The sequence below is a fragment of the Triturus cristatus genome, chromosome 11 (assembly GCF_964204655.1).
Source record: "Triturus cristatus chromosome 11, aTriCri1.1, whole genome shotgun sequence".
NCBI classification, from domain to species: Eukaryota; Metazoa; Chordata; class Amphibia; order Caudata; family Salamandridae; genus Triturus; species Triturus cristatus.
The window spans coordinates 558029167-558053913 of NC_140594.1; the positions used below are offsets into that span (position 1 = coordinate 558029167).

General features: G+C 44.6%; 1 protein-coding gene across 1 annotated transcript in view; it reads left to right on the plus strand.

Moving 5' to 3' along the window:
• SLC9A9 (solute carrier family 9 member A9) overlaps nt 1-24747 on the plus strand; it is a 2902095-nt gene that overhangs the window by 2275820 nt on the left and 601528 nt on the right. The window contains exon 13 of the mRNA XM_085633573.1: nt 14407-14452. Coding sequence (XP_085489699.1) covers nt 14407-14452 — 46 coding nt within the window. The remainder of the gene's footprint in view (nt 1-14406; nt 14453-24747) is intronic.

Consider the following 24747-nt stretch of genomic DNA (forward strand, 5'->3'; position numbering starts at 1 on the left):
ATGCAGCAAGAAAAGGCAAATTATGCAGTGTAATGCAGCACATTTTGTTATAGTATTACTTCTTTTATTTATCATGTTTACACAGGCTAACACTGCCTGGACAATGGTTTCACCTCATTGGTACCGGTTTAACACCCAAATACATCAATAGGGAAGGGAAATGGGTCCTGCCCAACTTTGCAAAAGGCCTTCCACCGCGTGCTAATACACTCACTGCACTTTTAGCAACTTGTGATCCTTTTTAGCCAAAAACAAAATATTTTTGGGTTAAAATCTGCCGATTATGCACCAGATGATGCATTGGTTGTCAAAAGTGGCAAGCCCAAAATTACACAGAAAACACAACAGAGGCAGAACTGCATAATGCCAAGTGGTCCTGCATAAAGTAAACAACGTATTGAAGATGCTTGGGCCCTCATTAAGTAAATGCGAGGTCCATTTCAGAGGTTATTCTGAGACACCTACCACTACGTAGTACGGATGACCTTTTACCCACAGCTGAACTGTGACATGGTAAGCCTCCCTCCAGTGGTCAGTTCTACCAGTGGGAGCATTCAAGCTTCACCTCCAGTGGGTAAGAAGGTGGATGGGTCCTCATTGGCATGGGGAGATTGGATACATGTCCCACTCATATCAGGGACAGTCGTTTCCAGCATTAACTCTGAATTGCCATTACAAAGCCTGTACAGAGAGTCTGCAGCCCACCATATTATTCTCAACTACTTTCTAAGTGTGGATACAAGGGTTAGGCCCAGCACGTCCAAAAACATTTTTTAGGGTTGAAGGTTTTAAAGAGAGACACCCACCGCCCGTAGGAAAGCAGCCACTGTGACTCCTCAGTTTGGTGACACTACAAGGCCCACACTAGTTGCAACAGGTAGTTCCCTCCCACTCTCCCTCTCATTTCCTAGACAATAATGTACGGGACCACCTGACAATTATTCCCATCTTGGTTGGTTCATAATTACTTTTTGAAATGCATATTGACCCAGGGATTGCCTCCTATCACAATTATGTACAATCTACTTTAACTGAAAAAGGTTTTAGTGAATGTCGACCTTGGGTTGTGAAGCAAAATGGTGGATGGTTTTGTGTGGGAGTAAATTTGCCTGCTGCTGGTTAGTATTGGCCACTTATTATATAAAGTCTAATGGTGATGGGCCGAGTTTTCCATGGGTGGCCATTTATACTCATCACTGCTAGTTGCCTCATTTTGAAGCTTGTGCCCTGCATCGAAATTTAGTATAACTCTTTCATGATGACCTACATTGCAGCAGTGCGAACACAGGACCCTGGCAGGTCTCCACTACACAGTGGCGGCTCCTCCACAATGGCGGAGGAGCGTCGCCCTACTCAGAGATAGCAAATGTAAATTAAAACGATGTTCTTACATCGTTTTAATTTACATGTGCCGTCTCTTGCCAGCGGTGGTGGGAGGGGCGTGCCAAGGCATGAAGGGGGAAGGAAGATTGCTACGTGCACCCCACTCTCTAAGTGCGCATACGTATTTTGGCCAGCTGCCTCAGGCCGACAAACACACACACACGCACACTTAGCTTTTCCCAGGTTTTCTCCAGCCCAGCTACATTGAGTAGCCGGGCTGGAGAAACCCCACTGACTCCCTGGTCTGAGCAGGGCATCTTTCCTGCCTGCTTAGACCAAACCCCGCCCTGCTCTGCTGCGCGGGGATTGGACAGGAAGTCTGACATGCAGGAAGAGGAGAGGCGGTGAAAAGAAACGTGACGCTGGAGCGGCCGGCAGCAAAAGGTACGTTTATTTAAATATATATTGTCCCCCCCCCCCCCCCCCCCCGACGCCTCCCACACGAACTCACCCGCCCTGCTACCCTTCGTTTATGGTGGCCGCTGCTGCCACTACACCCTCTCGGGGGTGGTAGAACCTGGGATTATACCCACTGCCCAAGAGCAAGCAAGAAGAACCTTCTCACCCAAGGGCCACCACGCTCTCCTTTTGCCACGGGTCTAGGAAAAGAAGGATTATACTTGGATAATAACTGCTAGGAGAAAGATTAGGCGATGGTAATTATTAGGCAGTGAAGGTCTTAATTTCTGAATTCAAGCACATTCTTGGACAGCTTTGCAAATATGTATTGAAAATTGAAAAACTAGCCAATCGTTGCTAAAATATTTGGCAAGGCAAAAACTGAAGGCATGCTGTTATTTGGAGATATCGATTAAAAAGTTCTACAATTAAAGTATACCATTTTAAAAATAGTGGTGAGCAGAAATATAAGGATGCGGTTTTCATAAAATATTTTTATTACAAAATAGGGTCCTGGATAAATAAAGTATAGTCATTAAATACAAGTGCAAAATGCGCTACAAAATACTAGTTAGAAATATATATAAATATATCTTTATTGGCTGCGAAAAACGTTTTGCAAATGAAAGCAGAGAAACGCTCATTGAAGAATGAATATCGAATGTTACCCCAAATGTTGTAAGAAGTATTATTAAAATCCCATTGTATTTGGTCCTCCATGTGCCTGTAGTCAAGCCGTCCATGTTTGCAGAATTAAGAGCAATACCACATTTCTTTAAAGCATTACGAAATGAACCATGTCACCCAGACTCCGACAACATGGCAGTCACAATCCAGACAAACATAATCAGTCGCAATCAGCAATCAATACAGGGCATCTGATTCACTCCTGCCAGGGAGACGGGCGGTTCCCCGAGAGCAGGGCTGGCTCCTTTGGATGGGGGGGTCTCCTTGGTCCCGCGTCCCCCTCTAAATCTACCAGTCTGTAGGTCCTCCGTGACAGGCTAAGCAAGTCCCTCTGCACCGCGTGCTGCCTCCATGCTTCTCCCTTGGCAGGGTAATTTATAAAGTGCGCCACTACGGAAGCGCGCTGCTGCCGGGGGCTGAACCTTCAATCACAGACACAACTAGACTCGCTTTCATTAAATGAGAAAGATGAAACACCCTGGCTGTGGTTAATCAACAAATATTTTCTGCAGTGCCTGCTGGTTTCTGGAAGATAAAAGCGCATCCTTGTACACGTAGCTATTCATTTTGGCACGTCTTTCAGTCAACCTCGAGATCAAACGATGCAAAGACATGAAGCGCGCGTACCTGGAGGACATTTTACATCGAAGGGGCCGCGTGGTATGTCGATTGGAAAAAAATAATATTTTTTCCCCATTTATTTTTGTTGTACAGTGAGTTTATGGCTGAATTCTGATTACATGTTTTACCATTGAAGACACTCTCTGCCCAGTTTCCTAAAATCTCAGATCGAGTCTATCAAGTGTTGTCTTTCTTCCTTCCTTTCTCTCTGTCCTGAAGCCTCATTGTTAAGACAGATGCTGTGTCCAATATAACAGGCTTCAGGCAAGTTGCACTGTGCTGCACTGAGCATTTATGTACCAGGACATTGCATTGCATATTGCCACATGCACAGTATTTGCATAGCACACATGGCCAGGCATAGACGCAGACCACAATTTATTTGTGCAACCCTCCACTAGCTAAGCACAGTGCTTAGTAAGCATACGTGCAGTGGCGTAACACAGACCCCCCGCCCCCTGCGGTGCAGGGCCCCCCCAAGGTCCAGGAGGCCCCCTCAGCACAATTCTCTGGCTGGAGAGTTCCTGATTGGGTCTGGAGGGAGCCCCTCTACAATCCTTTCAGGGGTCCCCCTCAAGTTTCGTTACACCAGTGTGTAAGTGCCTAAAGTTTTTCTTGGGAGCCCACCAATGACAGTGACGAGTTCCAAGGTTGCCGAATAGCAAAACTGTTGGTCTAGATTCCCCCGCACGCTTCTTTCTTCCCCCACAGTACACCCCCTGTCTCTTTATCTCACATTTGAAGGTTCTTTTCCATCCCTGCTTTCTCCATTAGCACTTGTCTCCTGCATATCTCTTCCGTTCTTGCCTGCCTTTGTCTTTCTTACTCTTGGTAAAAGTTGGATAATGATAGATAAGTCTTGGTCCCCAAAAATGAGCGCCTTTGTCCCATGCATAGTGTTCCTGTCAATGATGTGATTTCAGATGTCGTACTGATGTTATCAATAAAGTGATAGAATATGTCTTGAGTGATGTAAGCGGTGCATGGTGAGGGCACGAGTTACAGTTATTCAATGATTCATTAGTAAAATAATAAGTGCCGGGGCTCTCATCAGGACATCTTGCACTAGTCCATTTCTCCAGTTAGCGCCGCCTAAAACAAAACCAAGTACTAACCATGAAAGTGGGGAGAGGGTGTGGCTTAATGGCATGAGTTGCCAACTTCAGAGCTGGGGAACCAGGTTTGAGTCTTGGCATCTGCTCTACATCCTGTGATTCTGGGCAAATCACTTAATCTCACCATAAATTGATGTGTGCTTAACTGGTTCTCAAGGAAAGCACCCGTGTTTATGATTAAGTGCCGGTACTGATTATTAAGTGCTGGTGCTGAACATTGGAAACAACTAGCTCAAATTAAGCACAGCAGTTATTTGAAATAACTATAACTGGCGAATTTCTGTTTTTTTACAGTTCAAAATGTTACGTTTAAACTGACATTTTCACTTAACTATAACGTCACTTTAACCTTTTTTTCTCAGTGAATTTCTGAGATATTTTTATGTCAAAATAAGATATTGATAAAACAGCTCAGTAAAGTATATCTGGTGAATTACTTTCAACCATTATTTTTATCTTATTTTAACAGCAAACAATAAACTCACTTTAGATTTTGTTTTTCTTCAATGAATTTCCAGGGATTTTATTAATGTCAGCTAAGATCTTATTACTATACCTGACTATACGTCACTTTCACCTTTGTTTTTGTCAGTGACTTTCTCTTTTTGCTAAGGTAAGGAAAAATCTTATTACTATACCTAACTATAACATTTCTTTTTCGTTTGTTTTTTCCAGTGAATTTCAGTTTTTATTTAATTATATTCAACCAAATCCCTCGCTGCACAGTGCCCTTGGCAGTATGCAGCAGGAGGCTGGCCACAGGACCTGCACTCTGTCCAGGCCCTGTGCCCAACCTCATGCCTGTGCCCAACCTAGTGCTGCACAGGTCCTTGGAGCTTTGAAGTTTGCAGCGTAGGGCCTCACGGGAGGGCTGCACTCGGGCCCGTGCTAGTGCAGGGGTACACGCGGCGCAATTGATTTTTGTTTTAAATTTTGGCCTCTGGGTTGGTGCCTGTAGGCCCCCCCACAAGTATCAGGGGGGTCAGGTGGTCTCTACCCTGTCTCGTTGGTCCTTATTGTTTTACATTTCTAGGGCACAGGGACCAATTCACTGAGTCCTGTAATCGCAGTTGCAACATTTTTCTCTAGGTTACCACCAGCCAATTAGATCGCTCGGTACCATGCAACCTGAAAAAGACTCCTGGTACCTAAAGGCCGGTGGAAGAAAAGGCTCCCTCTGCCAATCAGAGGGCCATATTTGTTTTACTTTCGGTACAGCAAGACTCTCGCGGAACTAGCCGTCCACATATACCTAACTTTTAATCCCTACATGACCACCCTGAGCTCTTCTTTAAACATGAATTTCTTGAAAATAGCTGAATGGATATACACTCAGTCACAATAAGCATGCTTTTGTTATTAAAGTTCTAACTTTTCCATAATTTCCTGTAATTCTGTTCAGCTGTTTTTTTCTATAGCTCCAACAGAAGTTTCTAATGGGTGTTAATGTGGGAAATCAGCATTTTCGTACCCCACTTTTTTTGGCCCCTGCTTGACGGATCACCCTGAAACTTTCCAGGAAGGAGCTGAGGTGGATGAAATTGACTGAAAAGATATACACTAAATCACAAAAATATGCTTTCTTAGAAAAGTTCTCACTTTGAGCCAAATTTGGTGTAATTCTGATCAGGTGTAATTCAACCTCTGTAATATGTTTGTATTCCATTAATAAACTACAGTTAAAGAAATGTTGTGGTTACAATGCAAAATGTAAAAAAAAAAAGACTTGAATTTTGCAATTATGGTAAGCTCGTCAAACCCTCACTCACCTTCTGGCAAGTGTGTACTCTATGTGGGGTTTTTCAGTGTTTCTGCAATTAAACCATAGCATGACTTTACATGAAGTATTTTGATAGAGTTGTAGGGGTTTTTATAAACAACTTTTATCTTCATTTAAGTAAAGGTAACAAAGGCGTACCTTTAATTAAGATTTTTCATTTAATAATTTTTTTCTGAAATGGTACACCCAGCCCCATCCCACTCACACTGTCAGCTTTGTGCTTCAAGCTCTGTTCAAATGGCCTAGCCTAGGACCAGGCCTTGCACCCATGCCCTACCTCACCAAATCAGCTTCATATAGCATTCCGCTGTGTGCATTGACACCGGAAGTAATGCTTGGATCTACGTCCTGCACCGAGTCCCATCCTACCAAACCCAACTGTGCAAGTCCTTCATCCAGGACCTGGCAAGTCCCCCTTTGCCAATGAACCATTTGCGTTGCAGCTCGCGCAATGTAATTTGTTTTATTTATTTACTTATGTACTTAACTCCGGTCGGCCGTATGCCGGAGTTTACTGCCTCCCACTCTGCCCCTCCCCCAGCCCGCCCCACCGCCCCGCAGCACTCCCTCCAGAAGCCGCGCCTGATTTCCAGTCTAACTCATGTTACTTTACTGTTTCTATCTAAACCCACAGGTGTGATAATAAACAAGATGACTTAACTGGTGGAGTCTGAGAGCAGAAAACATATTTTTTTACCCAGGTCCAGGCACCCTAAAAAAAAAGTGGCAAACATTTGCAGATTTCGCCTTTTCGCAAAACACTGATTCAGTGTTTTAAGTATAATGAAAAGAGGAGGGAGGGTTGTCAAAAAAAGGCATGTTTTCTTCACTTCACTGAGATGGAAACAAATGCAAATGCTGCCTGGACTCTTTGTACACGGATTAGTTCTCACTGGTGAACCACACCTGAATATAAGTGAGGCCGCTTGTGCTCAGGCCCCCTGCCCCTGCTCAATCTGCATGCGTTAATGGGACGGCCAAGCGAGAGACTGGGAATGACACCTGCCAGCAGCTAAAAAGGATGGAATGAGGCCCCTACCGGCACTTTTGCGCTGCTGGAACCTCACTTTTTTTACGTTTCGATGGTGCAATGTGCCACTGGCATATTTATACGGCCAAGTAAAGCCACATTACGTGGCTTTTCATGGCCTTATAAATATGTGCCCCTTTCATGCAGAAAACGGCTTGAAAGGGGCGTTCCATGGGTGTTGCTGGGGGTGTTCCAAGCAACATCCATATCTTTTTGACACTGCCCCAGATTTACGAGAAACCGTAAGTCTGAGTCAGCTCTAAAAACATACGCCTCCCCAGGGGAAGCGCAAGGGAGGCACAATGAGGAGAAATATATTTATTTCTCCTCGTTTTCCCTCTTTTCTATGTGTGCTGCATTCTGCATTTGCCCTACAGCAAAAAAAAAACATAAATGAGGCCCGATGTTTATAAGACCCAACACAATGGAATTATTTTGCATCCAACTCTGAAGGATGAAATGAATGACAGGTTTTGTAGAGGGAAAGGTAGAATAAGCGCCAGGGTGCAAACCTGTGAGCATATTGTAAAATAGAAATGCCTGCGGTAGGTGCATTGGTTCACTGAGCCACCAGATTTGGCTTATACTAATGCACAGTAGCAACAATTTCAGCAGGGCTGTGTAATTGTGATGGACTTCTCAGCTCTGCTGCTGCTGTACTTTTAGAGGAACAGTCATAACACCCTGTGTGTTAAAGTGTGAGGGAAGGACAAGTATGATGGGAAGACCTATTAAATAAAGTGTGAGGAAAGAACATGCATCAGGGAATGGCCCCTCATATAAAATATGAGGGAGAGGGAAGGACATGCTTTGTGCAAGGTCCCCTCTGTAAACTCTGACTACATTTGTTAGTAATTTCTGATTTTCTTCAGATGAAATGTCAGAATACAGAAATGGTCATCTCCCACCACCTTCCCTCACTGATTCATAAACTAGGAAAACTAACCATACACAGTTATGAAGACTTCGTAAACAGAAATGAATGCAGATCACTGTAACCACCTTCTAGTTTAAGGCATTACTGGTAGTTTAATCACAATGTAACTCTTCTTCCATGTCTCTGGAGCTCTTTCACTCATGTCTCCTGCCCGGAAGTTGAGGGAGTGTTGTTACCTCACGCCTCATACGCTGGTCTAGGACCCCAGTCAGTACCTCAAGCTCAGAGCAGGGAAACCTGGTGCTCGGAGGCAGGCGCATCACACAGGCAAATAATACATGTGCATGTGCAGGCACAGGCTTGCACTGCCCAGTGGCTGCCTTCTGTGCTGCTGAGAGGGCCAGCACATCTCTCTTGGGGTTTAAGACCTGCACACTGCACTGGGGGCTCTCATAATAATTCATTGTTCGGGAACATTAAATTATGAGTAAGGCTCCCTGTTTTCCGTTTCTTACAGATACATACAGACAGAAAAACATTTGTTTTCCCGTCTGTATTTATTTTAAAATGTGGATAAAAACAGAAATGGGATTCTTTTTTTGAGTGATTCTAAATGCTGTCAGTCATGACTGCCAGGTCAATAGCTGTGCAGATTGATAGGTAAGGGGTTGAAAAAAGAAAGGAATTTTAGTAAAGAGGCTTAAACAGTAGTATATATGCACAGCCTTAATACTATAATGTTCATGTTTTCATATTAGTGCATTGATTTATCATCTGTAGGTGCTCATATCATTGAAACTTGTCAGGCGTTCAAGCATGAATGTACATTTATGTTACATAAGGGGAAATATACTAATTTCAACTTCCGTTTTCACAAAACCCAAAATAAATATGGATAAATACAAGTAACATTAGCAAAAAATAAATATGGATAAATACAGACGGAAATGTCAAAAAAATAAATACCTTAACCCCTTGAGTGCCCATGACGAGATGGTCTCGTCATGGGCCGCGGTTGCGCTGTGCCCATGACGAGACTATCTCGTCATGAGCCCCGCCCGCTAATGAAACGCCCAGCACAGGGCGTGGAAAGGGCAGGGCACTCAAGGGGTTAAAACCGGGAGCCCTAATTATGAGAGGGTGGACAGGTGAAGCAGAGAGCTCACTGGCAAGTCCGCCAGCTCCCAAAATAAACTAGAAATTGAAGTTAAAACTTGACCTCAAATAAAACAATTATTCTTAAGTGTTGATACATGTAGTAGCACGGAGATGGAGTGCCAATTGTGACGTGTACCTGCAATTAATGGTTCCCAGTGCCTCAGGCCAGAAACCAAGGGGACACACTGCACCAGGTGGTTGATCAGCAACGTGTGATTTGGGTAGAGTGATCATTACAAGCTATGTTTGTTCTAGAAAACAGGAAGCGACAAATGTACTAGTGCCCTGCAAGGGGAGACAGGATCCCCCCAATCCTGCCTCAAGCTGTGTATGTATGTGACTTGTGAAGCAAAACATAACTACAATTCTAAAGAAATATGTGCAGGATATAGGGGTTACGCTAGGTAATGCACAAGAAGGGGGAGAGTGGGAATACTGCACCTCTAGTGTTTATACACAGTGAGTGGGTGAGAGTGCTGGGCTGAGGCGCACAGGGAGGGTTGGACTGCAGAGAGGACTAAGTAGCACAGTAGCGGGCGGAGGATAGGATGAGGTGGCAAAGGGCGGGCATGGAAACTCTTCTAGGGTTATCCACCATCAGGGTCGCTACCACTGGGATTATTATTGTCAAGGCTGTCTCCTTGCAAGATTAATCTACTTAAGGTTTTGGACAGGTTATAACTTATTTATTCTAGAACAAAAGGTACAGGAAGCCCGAGATACACTGGGCTATGCTCTTGAACTTGTTTTCAGGGATCTGTGGAGCTCTCAGTAACTCACAATCATAGACCAAACTTTCTAAGATGAATGAATAATTGTTACATTTCACATCCCCCAATTCCCATGCTTTCTCCCCAATTTATGCTAATGACAGTCCATTATCCTTAGTAGCTAATTAACCTAGAGCAGGGGAGTGGTTAAAGCCCCTATTCAGTCCTTTCTTTCTCCCTTCTCAGCAGAACCTCACTGTGAAAGCCAATGTGTCCCTCTTTCTTTCCCTTAGAAGAGCACTTGTTAATATTGGGAATCTTTCACAAATAGGATCCAGAGTCATCATGAAGCTACTCAATTGTGCTTTCAGAAGAACAGATAGACCAGTCCCTGGAATTATCCTTGTCATGTCCTTGAAAGCTTTTTCTGTTCTAAAATTCCTAAAAGAATTTCCAGATTACTTTGTGAGTGGTAAATTAGTTTTCAAGTGAAATCTCACTCCCCTGTTTCCTCTTGTTGCCCTTTTAGTGCTCATTAATGGGTGACTCACTGAGGTGCCCTATTACCCCTTTAAGGCCCCCAGGCAATATTACAAAATGTAAAACTGCTGGATCCAAAATAGAGATCATTTAGAGTTTGGTTGAATGGGAGAACGAGTAGAAAGCAGTGGTTGTCCTGTCGTGCAATTCTCTGATCTCCTGCAATTCTCTGATCTCCGAGTCCTGTGAAGAGCCATGATTAGCCATGATTCTGCTGGTGGAGCCTCAGATGGGTTTGTTGATGAAATCCCTCACCCCAGCAGTCCATCAGCCTCTGGACCTCTGGGCCACAGTGACCATCACCATGCCCTATACGGATGGGGTGACTGGCACTGGATTTCCCTGCCCGAGGCCGCGTACAGGACTTGGCAAACCAAGGCAGAGTAATCAAAAAGTGTACCCGGGCCATTATAGTTTTATTTTTTTACACAAATGTATGCTTTGGGAGTTTGCTTAAGAAAAACTCACCTGGGATTCTTATTTTCCTTCAGTAATTCTGCCACACCAGCGAATGCACCGAGTGCACAGAGATCTCAGCCAGGCAGATGGGATCTCTAGCTCTCATGGGCCGTCTTTCGTAAGTGATGCGGACACCAAGTTCCTGGATGTCTTCGAATGCTGTTGGGCTTTCTGCCATAATATAATGAGTCCCAACTTGGATGCTAAAACTCCTTTCTATAATTCGGGCATCTAATATCCAAGATAACAATTACTGGGTCTGAGAAACTCAAGAAATAAGTAGATCCACTGTTAATGAACAAAGAGCAATGGAAACCTCATTTCTTGCAGACTAGTGGCCAATCACAGTGCTCCTGGTCATTACAATAATGACTGGGAAGATAGTGGTCCATTAGCAGCAACCCCATCAGGGAATTTTCCATCTGTGGAAGCCACTTCAATCCAATTTTCAAACGCACCATCGAAATGAAGCTATTACAAGTAGAGTTTGAGACAAAACCCCGTTATGGTACACATCAATAGGCACTCCTTCACAGTTTTGGCTGTCTACTGCATTTGACATTGTATTCCATGTTGCTGCTGTGTTTGCATTTACTTTTCTCGTATAAATTACTGTTATGCATTATTGTTACTAATCAAGTCACAAAACTAACCATATGTCCAAATATAAACCTGCTACTCTGACCTAGGGTCCCGCTTCCCCTAAGGTATGGGACTATATAATCTCTTCACAAAATCTGACGTAAAACAAGGGCCTGAAATGTCCTGAAAACAGCACTGTAGTCTTCTGACTTTGTCTAGTTCACTCCTAAGAGCTTCAGGTGTTTCATATCTTGTTGCGGTCATTATAGTAGAATGAGGCCCTGAGCAAATGCAGTCATTTTGGTTGCAGAATATCTGCATGCAAATCTTATTTGTTCCCGCCAAGTTTTATTTTACATAAGAGCAAACAGCTTTTGTGCCTGTCTTGCGCCCAGTCTTTGCAGTATGTGACCCCCTTTAGAACACCAGTTAATGGGATATAGTAAATGCAAAATCCGAATGAGGTGGTGTTATGCCCTGTGCACCCATAATAGACACAATAACAAAAAAAACTATTTCTGGTTTTGTCTTGTGGGGACTAATGTTACATGCATTCACTAAACCTAGCAAAGTCAATGCAGACAAACAGTCAGGACCAGACAGGATATTGTGCCAGTAGGCTGCAGGCTATGGTGCTGCTTTCAGAGCAGGGTGGGCTGCCATGAACCAACCTTACCCACATGGCACTGTTTTAGTCCCGGCCTCCTGCAGTGTGGATATGGTTTGACAATTTTTTCCTAGGCTGATTATGGTTTCCAGTACAGCCCTATAAAAGACCCACATGTTGGCCATTGATACTAGCTAAATGACTGAAACCCTGCATGGAACCATTGTTTAGGTGAAAGAAACGCCCCTTCACCCACTGATCCTCTAGTGGTATGGAAGGTTTGCTCTGTTATAGTGATACTACTGTGAAGAGCTTACAGTTTTGATCATTTTGCAGATTAAGGGGCCGATTACAATGTTAGGTGGAAAGCCGACACCGTCTCGGACTCAGAACCGACCAACTTGCGGTCGGCTGGTCTGTCCTCAGGATTACGATGTGACCGAACACTGTTTGGTCAGATTCCCATTGGTTCCTATGGGAGCTCATGTTACGACTGAGAACCAGCCGTAACACAGGCTCCTATGGGGAAATGGGGTGTGTGTTTATAAACCTACACCCTGTCGCAGGTACCCCATGGTGCCTGCCACATAATGCATGCTTTTATAGGGGAGTTCCATAGGTATCCCCTTGACCACCAACCGTAGACCTCGGGGGCCAGGGGTTCATGCCAGAGGCCCTCAAAGTCACTTTCCAACAGCCTTTCCGTGTCCGAAAAGGCCAGCACAAAAAGGCTATTGGAAACGACATCGTAATCCTGATGGTGGAAATGCTGTCCATAGGAAGTTATGGTGCAGTTCCGACCAACAGGAATTATCCGCGAGTCAGTTGGAGCGGAGTCGGAATGACCGGCCGGTTTGCATTCCAACCGCGAGCATCGTAAGCAGGCGGTCGAACTATAAACCAACCGAGTCGGTCGGAAGGGCTCTGACGCAGTTGGAAAGTGTAGGGGGCTGGCCCCACGTGTGCAGGATGAACAAGTAGACGCTGTAGACATGGCCAGGTAGGAGTAGATGAAGTTTATTGAGATCTTAGGTGTAGAAGTAGTAAACCCAGTACAGGCCCCAGATCAGGCTCCACAATAGGCCCCAGGATAGACCCCACCAGGAGCAGCATCCTAGCTGCTCCGCCCATCTTCCCAACAGTCTCAGTCCCACACAGGCATCCAAGCATTCCACCCACACTAACATTCTACACGGAACACTAACACTGGCTGAGCAGCTAGGTACAGAATGAAGGGAACATATTAACATGACCTGAGGATACTACAGAAAGCTTCCGACTGTCGGTCGGAGGCATTCCACTCGATATCGTAATCGGCCCCTTAGTCGCCAGCAAGAGTGTGCAACCCCTCAATCATATGTTAAAATCGTATCAACACGGATAGAGCCTTTGGAGTCAATGACATGAGTAGAATTCACTTGACTAGGATTCTGTTGCAGGCTCTTTTACATTCTCGAAACAACTGTTTTTTCACTTTTGTACTCTGTGTTTTCTTGTGAAAATGTCAAATCTGCATGAACAGCTCCTGGTATTTATGCCCCACCTGTAAAAAAGATGGATTTTATCAATCAGCTCAACTTAAAATGTTAGTAGAATTGAAGAATGCATGGCCCAGTCCGCCCTGCCTGTCTATACACTAAGAGAACCGCAACTCTGTTTGGTATGGGGCCAAATCCAGATTAATTGCACCCTCTCTCCTTAAACTGGGGCTTGCCATCTCTTATTGTTAGCCAAGACCTTTCAATTTTACTAAAGTTATATAAATAATATACTTACATATACTTCTAGCTAGCCCTCTTCTTCCATCGACTGGCTGCTTCTTCTGGTCTGCTGTTGTCACTCACATATTTCATTTGTTCACTACAGTATACTGCATGCGCAGGGGGTCAGCCCACTTCAGTGATTGGCTAACTTCTTTGTGAGAGATGGCATTCTGCTCTTTCACAAACAGCCAATGCGCACACAAAGTAGTTCCCTTCGGTGTTGTGAAACATTATGACAATATGCAAATTTTTAGATTTAAAAAAATGTTTTGCTTTCAGACATTTTTTTTATATTGGCGAGAAACCCGAAGCTCGCCAACAATAAAAGTTTGCAAAAGCCATCAAAAACAAGCATTGGAAAAGTCAGAATGATGGCAGCTAACTCCGGAACTATTAGTTTGTGAAAGCTTGTTAGTAAGGTGTTACAGAGCGACAGGGATTCTTCATTTGTGAGGGGGGCATTCTTTTTCAGAGAACATCCACCATTTAAAAGCTAGGGTACTTCCACAGCGCCATTAATGTAAATATGGGGCCACTTCTGTAAAGCCAAAGTGGGTACCTTCCACATTTGTGCAAACCACACACAATTTTTTTAATACACGCAGCCAATTAAATTGAAACTAGTGTGCAACTTTTGTATGAACCTGATGTATGACTAACATACAATTTATTTTCCTTCTTTTTTTCTTTCACAGAGTGGGTGTTGACCCGGATGAGGATATTAAAGGAGCAGCTGCACAGGCAAGTTATTATATAAATTCATGTAGAATGCCTTTTTATTTTCAAATTCCGATGTATTCTTTCAGAATTGGAGGAGGAAGCAAAATTCATGGGCGTTTTTTTATCTTAGGCCAGAGTCTGACTATAGGATTAGAGATCGATTTCGTAATATGTTAATGTCTGTTTAAAAAATGCTGACTTTTTCAAATGTTGATAAAAGGCTGGTACATGTCATGGTTTGCTGAGTGCGACTGACCTACTGCAGGAAAAACGTAAACATATTCTGCTACAAACTGCATTTACATTTACTTCAATAGCTAACAAAGATGAACGAGAATTCCATAGCCAATTACTCTCACCTTTTGACTTTACCAACGCAGACATACATTTGCCAATGTTTTTTGCCAAAGCAGTGTACTATTGTCAAAAAGTGGAAAAAATGCTTATTGTCGATGCTGAACAGCATCATTGAAAAAAGTGCAACGATGGATGTATACTTTTGCATGCATTAATGCTCATGTGTACGTCAGTGGTGGCTCCTCAGCTAAGGTGGAGGATCATTGCCCCATAAGAAAAATAAAATGATAATAAAAATGTTATTATCATTTTATTTTTCATTGTTGTCTATGTAAAGCCGGTGCGGGTGAGGCAGGGCTGCCCTTCCCGCAGAGCAAGGGAAGAAGTGATGGCTGTGTTGTACAACCCGGTGGAGAACATGCCAAGCCTCCCAGCCCCTCTCTGAGCGCCGAACAATGGCGCTCAGACCAATCAAAACCCTGCACAGCAGCGTTTTGATTGGTCAGTGGAGTCGGGAGCCTGGGTGCTTCCTGGTTCGTAAACCGACAAGGACAGAGTAAAGCGGCCGCTTGGAAGGTAAGAGCTTTTTTTTCTTTGCCCCTTTCTTTTTGCCCCTCCCTTCCTGCCACTACTGCCTGGTAGCAGCCGCTACTGGTGTACGTATGCTTCATGATAATATGGTGCTCGTCACATTATGGTGTATACATGCGTAAATGACAACCTGCGTACACAAACATATATCATGGCGCGGTGGCCACGGAGGATGCCCTTAAAAGGGTAAAAAAAAAAAAAAGGTGCTCATATTTGTAGAACGAGTGGCCCGGCAATGAACTGTAGCTGCCAGCCCATCCTTAAAAGAAAATGTAAGAAATATAAAAAAGGTAGGATATGCAAGGGAGCAAAGGAGGAAGGGGAGTGGAGCAACAGCAAACAAATGTGGACATTGGGTCAGTGAAGGGGAGTTTACAAAAAAACAGAAGATCGGAAGGGGCTAGAGAAGCAACAGGAACTACGGTGACAGAGAAATTTAAAGAGTGTAATGGTTGCAGGGGTGCGAAGGGGGGAAGCATCACACGAGGGAGAGGGAAAGAGTGCAAGAAATAATTATTTTCTTAATCACAACCCTCAAAATCGCTAAATTTACCTAAATTAAAACCCCTGATAGCTTTCGGTCAGAGAGGCAGGCTGTAATAGATTACATTCTTGAATTTGTATTGTTCTGTACCAGCCGAGCGGGCACGCTCAGCTCGTTTGTGTGATAACAAAACATTGTTGTGTTTTGACTGATGTTTCCACGGGCATGGTTCAGAATGTCTGTTGGGATCCCGTTACAGCAACCAGTGAGCTGTTGGGATCCGAGTTTGCAGGACGTGCCATGTCATGGGCTTGATGTATTGAAATAACCCTACTATTGAAGGTTTCCCCGCTTTCAGAGTAATTAGCCTTCATTTCATCTTGGCACGACTTGTATGTGCTCATCAGCCAACCAATACACTGCTCTGTATTTTATTATAATTTGTTTCTCACTGATGTGTTCTTTGATACCCGTACTGGGTCCTGTTGCCATCTGCTGTCTCATTGTGGCTGCTGTGGCTTGTCTCATTGCGGCAGCAGAGGCTTGTCACTCAGTTCTTAAGGCGGTGGATGACTCCCCTTGGGCTCCGTTTGGCCACACAGGTCACACCACACACGACACTCGTGCTTGCATGCACTCAGTAACAACATACGCGCCTGGTTCCTACAACCACTCGTCATCGCACAGCACGCTGGAGGTGGCCATCTTTACTTGGGGTGATCAGGTATTTTGCCCAATTTGCCTGCACGCTTGGTGGCAGGACACCACTTGTTGGAAATTCTGCTGGGGAGATTTTATCTGCAAGATCAAGTATTTTACTCAGTTTACCTGCACGCTCTCTGACAGACACACCGTTTGGTAAACAATTCTGTGATACTTTGCCTCAGTTTGCTTGTACGTTCTGTGACAGGCACACCTATTGTTGTAAATTCTGCTGGTTTTCTTGCTGTGCAAATGCTGAGGAGCACATTTTAGCAAGTGCCACAAGGTACTTTGCCTGTGGCTTTTGTGTTTACAGTATTTATCAATACATTTGTTTTGTTGTTTTTGCCACCTTTTCCATTGTTTTGTTGTTGGGCTCGTCCTCTAACGCTGGTCATAACTCTGTCATGGTGACTCCTCAACAAACACTCACTTAACCTCCACATTTCTTAAGCCAACCTGGCAATTCTGCAATGAAATGGGTGCATTAGTTCAGATTACTTGAGAACCATTTTGTCACCATTGAAACCACAAGCTACAATCCTGCACGCAAATTTGCTTTGTTGTTTGGTAGCCTTGCTCAAGCTGCACAGCAAATGTTTGACAGTTTGCCACCCCTTTCTGCACCATCTGGGGATGGCCAATGGAATATTTACCTGGAAGCTATTGCTAGATTACTCAAGCAATTCTCTGACAAACCAAACATAATGCTTGAATGCCACGCTCTTTTCAAGTGTGAGCCACAGTCAGAAGAAAGTGTTGAGGAGTATGTCTCAGCCCTCAGAGTCTTAGCATTCACATGTGAATTTGGTACCAATATGGATATTTATATTTATGACCAATTTGTCTTCAAGTGCGCGTCTAGAAAGGTGCAGGAAGGCTCCTAAGTTGTAGAAACCCAACACTAATTGAAGTTCTTGATCTAGCCAAGGGTATTGAGAGATCTCTTCCAAAATCCTGCACCCAGATTCTGTGATTGTTAATGCCATTTTGACCAGTGACGAGTGCAGTGAATCTGTGTGTGCCAATAATACTAAGGGAAAGGCATTCAAAAGTTCGAGCAGTAAAACTTTTGAGTCATGCTAGAGATGCAGCTCTAAGACTCATCTCAGTAACGCCCCAAACTGCCCTGCAATTGGCAAGAAGTGTGTTCTTTGTAAAACATTTGGTCACTTTCAAAGCATTTGTAGCAGTGTTAAACACCCAGTAAAAGTTGGAAGCGTGGATGTGGATGTTGTCACATGTGCTGATTTTCTTGATAATGCTATTCTGATTCTTGATTCTGTTAATCAGGATTTGCCTGTTAAAGGATCCTTGAGGGAGGTTCAGATTGATGTCGTCACGCTAATGTTTATGGTTGATTCAGGGTCACCCATTATAGTTTTTTTAGAGACTCCACATTTGATGAGTTTTGGAGTCTTGATCATGCCTTGTGCCACACAGATGTTAATCCAAAGGTGTTTGGGGAAAAGTACATTGAGATGCTGGGTTATTTTAAAGCTAAGTTGTCATGTCTTGGCCGGGAGACTTGAACCAAGGTCTCAAACCAAGGTCTACGCTGTTGTTAAGAGCAGGAACATTGTTGGCTGGCAAGACCTGGCGAGAATGGATTTGCGGCTGGTTTTGGGCTCAGTCACACCAGTGGTATTGGGCAAGGTTCCCCTCTACTTGGTTGATGATCCCCAGGTGTCTGTTAACAGCATCTTGGCTGATTTTAAGCCACTTTTTGCCAAACATGTGGGTAATGTCACAGGATTTGAACATAAAATCAGGTTACTTCCCAATGCTCATCCTGTGTTCACCCAGTGCCCTTGAGTGCAAGAGAGGAACTAAAGAGCACTCGTAATGAGTTATTGTCTCAGGGAATCATACAAGCCCACAGTGGGTGGCGCCCATTGTTGTAGGGTGGAAAAAACTTGCAAGATCAGGCTGTGTGGCGACTTGTGCACTCTCAACAAGAATATCATTGTGGACTGCCACCCACTACCCAAGATGCAGGATCTGCTTGCTAGTCTGGGGGAGTGTTGTGGTTTTCCACTATCAACCTCAGGCCAGCATATCACCTGGTTGCCCCTCCCCTGAGTCCTAGGATTTGACAATCTTTGTGACTCCATATAGGTTGTTCAGATACCCTAGGCTTCCATTTGGTAAGGTGTCTGCTGCCAGCGTGTTCCAAAAGCGTATGGATAATCTATTCTGGAACATTGCTGGCGTGCAGGCGTATCATACTGATACATGCCTAGTATTTTGAGGAACATAACAGAATCTTGAGAAAAGTGTTAGCGATCCTATTGCAGAGAGGTATGACAGTGAAATTGGAGAAGTGCAAGTTTGCAACCAATGAGTTGGAATGTCTGGGGCATACTATTTCGTGTGATGGCATTAAAACCAAGGAGTTGCTGATTAAAGCTATCAGTCCTCGAGGCTCACCATACTAGTCTCAAATTCGCAAAAGTACAGCTTTTTCATTAGCCACATTACATGTGGAAAGAACTTTCGTGCTGATTGTTTGTCATGCATGGCACTTCATGAGGATGAAGATGGCTCTGTTAGAGATGATGTCGAGTGTGTTGCATTTGTCGATGCTCTTTCTGATGGGGTAGTTGTTCTGCGCAAGGTTATTGAGTACACTGTGCAAGGATGGCCTGAAGCAAAGAGTATGGAAGGTGATATGAAGACATTTGCGAAAGTCTCAGATGAGCTGTCTGTGAAGAATGATTTTGTTCTTTTGGGACAATATTTTGTACTACCGTCCAGGCTACACATCATTATAATTTCCCAGGCTCATGAAGTGCATTTGGGGAGCACCAAAACATGCATGAAGATCAAGCAGCATTGTTGGTGACCTGCTTTGGACAGTCAAGTCCAGTCCATGATTGATAAGTCCCCTGAGTGTCTTCTATCTGACAAGCATTGGAGAAGTATGCTGACCCCACTGTGTCCCACTCCATTTCCTGAGAGGGCATGGAAGAAGTTGGGGTCAGATTTCCCAGGTCCTTACTCCATTTTACCCAGAAACATGAGGTACACCATTCTACTCACTGATTATCATTCTAAGTGGATGTATCATGTATCATCTCCTGATACACAAGCAGTCATAAGATTTTTGGAATGCAACTTTGTTCTGGAAGGGCTCCTAAATATCTGGTCACTGATAATGGCATCCACTTCTTGTCTGAGCACATGAGGAATTTCTTGTCTAGCATGGATGTTAAGCACCTCAAGGTCACGTTATACTTACCATCTTCCAATGGCCCTGTTGCGCATATCAACAAGTCTCATCAAAGAAGGGGTGCAGAGGGCATGGCCTGCAGCTGACTGGAATGGCCACACACTAGCACGGCTCCATAGCCCTCACCAGATATCCGGCATATATCCTGCTCAAAACTGCGAAAATAATATCCTGAGAGTTGGAGACTCCGGCCCCCAAGCATGGGGGTGTGTTAAATGAGGTGATTTCCAGACAGAAAAAGAATCGGAGCCCGGGAAACACTCAACGACAGGAAGCGAAGGCGTAGTAAAATGGCGGCTGCGAACTACGCTGCATGAAAATGTTCTGAGGTGTGGCGGAGAGAAGCAACTGCCACGGGAGAGTCCAAGTGCAGGGCAGAGAAGGAGGAATCAGAGCGACACCCAGAATCAGGTAGCCCAGCGGACCCCGACCTCTGACTCTCTGGGAAATCGCAGTGTGCGTCGCAACCGTGCTTGGAAGCAACGCACCGAGCCGGCGTGGTCACAGGAGATCCGGGGTGGAGAATCCTGCGGAGTAGGACTACAGGCACCAAGGGGGGTAAAACAAGACACTAAATAACTGCCGACTGGTGAGTGCGGGCTTACACCATTAAGACTCCGGGCGGGGCCAGAGTGGATTCGGTCAGCTGCGGGAGGCCTGGGTGAAATCTATGACCTAAGGAGTGCGGCAGGCCCTGGGATTTGACAGTGGAAGGAGGGCACAGAAGACCTACAGTAAACAGCTGGGTCTAAGAAGTGCGAAGGGTGAAGCACTCCCCCTAAGATACAGTAGATAACAAGAATAATAGAGCCTGCCACCCCATAGCGGCTCAATCCTGGTCCTACTAGCCACGCAGTTTATCCTCATTAGCAAGCACACAGTGGCATGGCGGCGGAGGTCTCTGCCCTCCTTAAGGATACATCATACAGGAGTGAGCCGCTGCACTTGCATCCCTACACGCAGAAGGAGAGCCCTTAAGCCAGGCAAGCTGTTTGAACTGTCTGAACAAATTCGCGACACAACAGAGACCGCGGCGTTGGTACTCCCTCCCGGACATGCGACACCGAGGGGCGCGTTGAGAGGATAGGGGTGACAACACTGGGAAACCCGACAGGCCGCCAGAGGATCACGTCCCCCGGGCAGGTGGCGGTGAGTACCGGCTCTGACTCCTGGTCACTCCGCTTTATCTCATCAGTGACCAGCAACAATGGCAGGAGGGAGAGGAACCAAGGCAGCGGTGCAGAGTAAACTTGCCAAGTTTGTGTGGACTAACACAGGAGAAGACCAAGAAACTACTCACCAGGAAGTTCCAGAAAAGACGGAATCCCCTCAAACGCAACAAGACCTAATGCTCCAGGATATCATGGCGGCAATTACAGGAGTACGCACCTCTTTCGAGTCCCGTCTTGACACAGTGAATATAAAGAGGTCTCCCTCATCAGAGCGGATCTCCGGAAAATGGACACCAGAGTGAAATAAGTGGAAGACGCTACCACAGAACTCCATAAGGACACCTCCCTGCTCAAGCAACAGGTCCTACAATTGCAAGACAAGCAAATCAAAATGGAACTTCAACTTGATGAATATAAAGGTAGGGCGCGACGGAATAATGTGCGCATCCTAGGGGTTCCGGAACGCGCTGAAGGCCCTGCAACGGATCTGTTTGTAGGGGATTTAATATCAAAACATTTGCAACCAAAGAGACTATCAAAATATTTCTCTATTGAATGGGCTTACCAAATTCCTGGGGGGAGTCCTAAGCCGGGAGCTTCCCCTTGACCGATAATAGCCAGAGTCTTCAATTTCAGAGATCGTGACATTATACTTTAAGCGGCGCGTGCCAACCCACCAGTCAAGCTGGGAGATAATGTGGTGTCTTTTTTTCCAGACTTTACTATGGAAGTCGAAAATCAACAACGCAGTTTCCTAGCGGTCAAAAAAGTGTTGCGAGACAAAGAGGTGAAGTATGCAATGATTTTTCCAGGGAAGCTCCGAGTGAAAGCCGACGGTAAAGCTTGGTTCTTCTCCACACCTGACGACGCATGGGACTGGATAGAAGGCTGGCGAGTGGAGAAACCCTATGAGGAAAGACATGGGGGACCACGGAATAATAAACCAGACCACCTTTATGGGCCGCAAAGTGACTCTCTGTCAGCAAAGAAACAGATTCCACAACTCGCAGCTGAATGTGACATGGCTCTTGACTGTGCAGTGGACTATGCAAACCACAGCTAAGTGACTCTGATGGGGTTAGGCAATACCAGCAGAAAACGGCAGGGTCCTGTCAATGAAGTAGTTGGGCTTAATCGGCCCAAGTGTGCATTCCCGGCATTAGGAGGAATGCTAACATTTGTACAATGGGCTACGACCAGATGATGGGACTGGGGTCTGTCTTCCCATATAATATATGTCCCTTATAGAAATAGTTAGATTTAGGTGGGGGGCTAGGGGCTGAAGACTAGGCACCTTCAACTGGAGGGAGGGGCAACAGGCACTCTGCCTTGTTTGGGCGTAGGTAGTTCAAAATCCACTGGCAGGGAAGCGGGAGTTGGGGGATGGATGGAGGGGGTTTATGTTTTGTTTATGTAATCCAATCACAAGGTTTGAAATATTTGAATTAGCCACACGTTGCATTTCTAACTGTGTCAGATATGTGTTTATGTTGTTATCAAGGAGTCATTGGCCTGAAAATCACTTAAAGTTTAACGGAGCGATAGAGACAGCGATTATGGAATTCTTTGCACCTTATGATCGGTCTTTGGGCTCCTTTGCTGCTTTTTTAATGAAACTAAGGCAGGGGGATTTGCATATTCTGTGAGGTTCAGAGGAGCCATCTGTGCAATTCAGGTCAGTATATTGTTTGCACCTGGGAGGCATTTTACACCTATTCACATCTATTCAAGGCTAATTACTGACTGGTCAAATCTACAGAGCCAATGCAATTAGCCCCCAGGAACTTCAGGCAAGGAAAAAGTAACTTTCTAAAAGTTACTTTTCCTTAATATTTGATACAATTCCAACCTCAGCATAGAGTTGTATCTTTAACAAATATTTTTTTTAAATTGATTTAATTTTTTTTCTAGCTGGCCCCATTCCTGAGATATAGTATTAGTATTTTAATCTGTACTCTTGTTTTCTACATAGGACCGCCAGGCATGCCACAGTGAAAATAGCTTTGGGTGGTAGGCACTGTAAGGACATGTTAATCAAAAATTTCTACAAGTCTGATTTTTGAACAGCATTTAAAATTGAAGTTTTTACCTGCCAAAAGAGTTTATTTTGACAGGTCAAATTTCAGTTTTTCCACTGCTACAGTCTGACTACAATGGTAGGCTTGAAGTCATGTTTTCACTGGCACTGTAGCGGATGGCACAATATGTGCCGCCGTCCACTAGACACATTTAACTTACAGGCCCTGGGTACACCTAGTATCATATACTAGGGACTTGAATGCAAGGTAAATATGCCAATTAGAGTTCTGCCAATTCAACCACTTTTAAAAGGGGGAGCACAGGAACTTTACTACTGGTTACATGGGGGTAAAGTGCACAGCATTCTACAAGCAGCACAAACAGATTGGGCAAAAATCTGAGGGTACACAATGCAAAAGATGGTCATTTCCTACAGTCACGAATAACCTAATAAATTAATGGTAAAGAAGAAATGCTCCATATGTGGGACAAACAAAGAACAGTAAGGAAAGACGTTGAAGAAGCAAGAAAATGAGACAGACAAGAAAGCCATCCAATCCATAGTCCACTATATGTATATATTTTTTTTAAGGCATGGTCAGAAATGCATCATATAATATGGGATTTCTCTGAGCTCTGAACCATGTGCTTTTAAGGTAATTAATCCTGCATCACGGAGGCCAATCCTTGTGACTAGATGGCATATACGGACACTGGAGATTTAAGTGAATTACACTTTCATACTATTAGATCGATTCAGGTAGTGGACAGAGCAACTACCTCGCTGATGAACTGCAAAATGGAGCACAGTTTGCAGATGGCAGCAATGCAGTTGGAGAATGACTGAGTTGCCAGAACATGCTGTTCATTGTGGCCCCATGAAGTGGCTTTGACTGCAGGGCTGAATGCTGTAACCGTTGCTCATTGGAGATGGATCATGGTGAGTGGTAACAGAAGACCTAGGCGAGCCTTGCAGGGCCTGGCGCACATGGTGCAAAAATGTGGACTTAGCTCCCACTTGGTAGGGGCACAGACTGCAAAACAAGGGCAAAGAGGCCGTGTGGTCTAAAAAGAATGGCACTGTGGTAGTCCCTGAGGTGCCACCGCTCTTGTGGGTCAATGGGACATGCTTGATGAGCGCTACTCAGCGACAACCGTGGTGATTGGGCTAATTCATCTCTGGTGCTCTATTGTCTCTCTTAGAGTGACTTTGCAAATGGGGCCAGGAACATGTCTTCCACGTTAATCCTCGGTGCAGCAATGATGAGCATTTAAAGACTTTTTGAGGGGGTAGCCTGGGGAGAAAAAACTCAGAAATCAACGGTCAACAAACAGATAACATAATATGCTGTAAGGCAAAATGCTTTTTATGTAACCAGAGAAGTACTTTAATAACACAACAAAATGTAATACTACACACATGAATGGAGTATTTCCAATGCTATGGTTTGCAGTCAATCGTTAATCTCCCAAACCCACCAGGGGCTCTAGACCATGGGCGCTAGATCCCACGCTACTTAAGCGATCATTTAATGTGCTGTTGCTCCCTCATTTTGAGGGTACTGTGGGCACATTCACGCATACATATGGCTCCGGGTGAAGAAAACTGGATATAAATATGATCGCTCAATGAGGGTGACCTATCAGTTTGTTCAAATTGTGTCTATCTAAAGATTTTGTTGCAGCACTTGTGCTGAATTTCAGTATGCAGTTTTTAGGGCAAGACACAGTCTCTTAGGCTTTCAACAACAGCCTCCTAATACTTGTCCATGAGGGAGTGATGTTCGGCACTGCGGTGAAATGGCAAAGTCCTCTGGCA